Source organism: Penaeus monodon, unplaced genomic scaffold (genome assembly GCF_015228065.2).
Source record: "Penaeus monodon isolate SGIC_2016 unplaced genomic scaffold, NSTDA_Pmon_1 PmonScaffold_25956, whole genome shotgun sequence".
Lineage (NCBI taxonomy): Eukaryota > Metazoa > Arthropoda > Malacostraca > Decapoda > Penaeidae > Penaeus > Penaeus monodon.
This window is the reverse complement of record NW_023656314.1, coordinates 1-3,303: the sequence shown is the minus strand read 5'-3', so window position 1 is coordinate 3,303 and position 3,303 is coordinate 1. Positions and strand designations below refer to the sequence as shown.

Genomic DNA, 3,303 nt, shown 5'->3' with positions numbered 1-3,303 from the left:
ATCTCTGGTTGGTGTGTTCAGTGAGGATGCCCAGGCCTTGCGAGACTATGTGCCCACCTTGCACCAGCTGTCCTCCAAGCTTGTTGCAGCACACAACCAGCTGACTTCTGCTTACCAGGATCTAGCAAAACACCTCAAGGCTTATGGCACTATTGTAAGGATTCATATTAAGGAATTAATGAATTTATAGCAGATGAGATAATTTTTTATGAAATATTGTTCTTATATTTTTTAGATGTTCAATATTTACCTGCAGTAATTTTTGTTAAGTGGGACAAAGGCTACTATGTAGATAGTTGTTTTAAATATATGTTAGAAGAGGGAAAGTTCATATTTATATACTTGAGGGCTTGTGTCATATTTTTATGTCTGTTATAAGAGCACTATCTTGTTGTCAGGTACAGCCATCATGCATGAATGTTGTACGTATATTTTATATTCATCTAATATCCTGGAATACTTGCTTTGTGAAGAGGACATGATGTATGACAAAGTGGAATGAATTTATTGAGTTTTGATGTAACATGAAGAAAGAAAAGGAACAGTGTGACTTTTTAAATATTATGTGATTAATTAGTCATTGATAAGATTATGTAGCTAACAAAACTTTTTGGCAAGGTAATGCCATGAGGCTTCTTATTAGCCTGTCTACTGGACTTACATTATGCATAAAATTTCAGAAGTTCCCAGTGAATGGTGATGCTGATGGTGTAGTTGCATCAACACTTTCACAGTTTGCCAAACATGTGTCTGAAGTAAGTTTTAGATTTATTTTTTATTACTTCTTAATTATATATTTATTGAAATACTGTTTCAGGTGTTCCTGGTTTAACCTTGCTTTAGTTTCAGTTTCAGTAATTGTTTATAAATATGTAGTTAAAAAGTCTTAGCAAGAAAGAATACCTTAATTGATCTATGGAAATAACATTAACTATAATAATATAGTGAAAGGGATTTTTTCTATAGATTTTAAATTAACATTTCCATGAAAAGAGATAATTCACTAAACCTTTTCTTTCCTCCTAAGATGAGTTCTTGGGAGCACATTGTGGCAACACAGATTGCAGATGGAGCAGTTTATCCTCTGTCAAGATTTATTGATACTGAACTCCATGAGATGGAAACTATGGCAACTCTGTATCAGGTTTGAATTTCAAACTTTTTTCCCTTTTGTTGACATTGGTTATATTATGGAATGTCTAAAAGAAAACTTGCCAAATGGTATCAGATATTTTAGTGGACCTGCATGTGTTTCATTCATCACAAAAAAGTCTTGGAAAACTTCTGATAGTTTTGACTTGCCTGAAACAATGACACAAATAGGAGTGTGCACAGATTTAACAAATATTTTGAGTAATGCATTTTTTTTTAGGTAATGAGGCCACAAAGAGGCACAGCAGTCTAGCATGCACAACTGGTAACAGGCTTAACTATTTATGACGTGAAGACATCATCCCAGTGTGAGGGGTGTTTTTACTAGACGTTAGGGAGTCATCTTAGTGTTGATAGGTTAAAAATGCTGAGAGGGTTTTAATTAATTTTCAAAATGCGGGAAACGGAATTGGATAGGGCCTTAAAGGGTCGTCGTTCCCCCGTCGGGACCCAGGCAGGAAACCGGAATCAAATGAGGAGGTATTTTTCAAAAAAAAATTTCACAGGTGGGTGTTTTTGTGATTGTTTAGTAAAAAACAGTATCTCTTTTTTTTCTTAGAAAAAACCCCTATAAATTAATTGGAAAACCCAAAACTGCCATTATTTTTGACACAATTACGACCCAGTTTCTTTATATACAAAAATTTTTTTTTGAAATATTTTGTTTCCCTTTCTTAACCAAAAAATTAAAGGGGCTTTCTTTTTTCCCCAGATGGCCTTTATTATTTTTAAAATGAAATTAAGAAAAAAAAATTTTTTGGTTTTTGGGTTTTTACCCAAAAAAACCCAAATTTTGGGGCTTTTCCCCGGGGGAGGACTTCTTAGAAAAAATTTGTTTAAAATTATTTAAATTTTAAAAAAAAAATTATATTTTTTTTTTTTTATATTTAAATTTTTTTTTTTATTTTTTTTTTTTTTTTTTTTTTTTTTTTTTTTTAAAATTTTCCCCCCCCCCCCCCCCCTTCCCCCCCCCCCCCCCCCCCCCTTTTCCCCCCCCCTTCCCCCCCCCCCCCCCCCCCCCCCCCCCCCCCCCCTTTTTTTTTTTTTTTTTTTTTTTTTTTTCCCCCTTTTTTTTTTTTTTTTTTTTTTTTTTTTTTTTTTTTTTTCTTTTTTTTTTTTTTTACAAAAAAACAAACTTAAAAACTTCTTCAAAACAATTTTTCATATACATATACATTACATATATTATACATAACATATCTATACTGCTACATACAACATACATATATATATAAAATAATACTACAAAACAACATATAATATTTATAATAATATATATATTTAAAAATAATATATATATATACATATATAAAAATACATACAATATTTATAATATATACATATATACATAATTTAAAATTTAATATATACATATAACATATATATATATATTATTATTAATTATATATAAATAATGTATAATATGTGTATATGTTATATATATATATAAAATAAAATATATATATATATATATATATATATATATATATATAAATATATATATATGTATATGTATATGTATATGTATATGTATATGTATATAGTATATGTATATGTATATGTATATGTTTATGTATATGTATATGTATATTATATATTATATATATATATATATATATAAATATTATATATATATATATATTATTATATATATATAATAAAATTTATAAAATATATATTATATATATTTTATAAAATATATATATAAAATATTATATATATATATAATGTCTATGAGAGCTAACCTTTTAACACAGACTGAAATGTTGGCTAGGAAGTCCTCCACTTCTGGGGTCACGAGACCCTCATGCCCCCATATAGTGTGCTCTTGTGGCTACCAAGAGTCCCAGCATAGGCTCAAGCAATGCAGATTTCCTTGAATACTGTAGCAGGTTCAACTTTGAATAATAATGAAGAGCCATCTGTGGAAAAAAGTGAGAGCCCTCATTTAATTTTGGTTAACTAAGGGTAAACAAAATATATCTTACAAAAAAAAATCTTTGTATATAAAGAAACTGGGATCGTAATTGTGTCAAAAAATAGTCTGGCAGTTTGGTTTGCCAATTATATTGATAGGGGTTTTTTCTAAGAAAAAGAGAGATACTTTTTCATAAACAATCACAGACCCACCTGTGAAATTTTTTTGGGAAA

At 29.2% G+C, this 3,303-nt stretch overlaps 1 protein-coding gene across 1 annotated transcript; it reads left to right on the top strand.

Moving 5' to 3' along the window:
• The first annotated feature begins 626 nt into the window (after positions 1-626).
• LOC119570401 (DCC-interacting protein 13-alpha-like) lies at positions 627-3,007 on the top strand. The gene is made up of 3 exons (XM_037918150.1): positions 627-755; positions 1,028-1,144; positions 2,927-3,007. The coding sequence occupies exons 1-3, from the start codon at positions 627-629 to the stop codon at positions 3,005-3,007; spliced, it is 327 nt and encodes a 108-aa protein (XP_037774078.1).
• Positions 3,008-3,303: the final 296 nt, after the last annotated feature.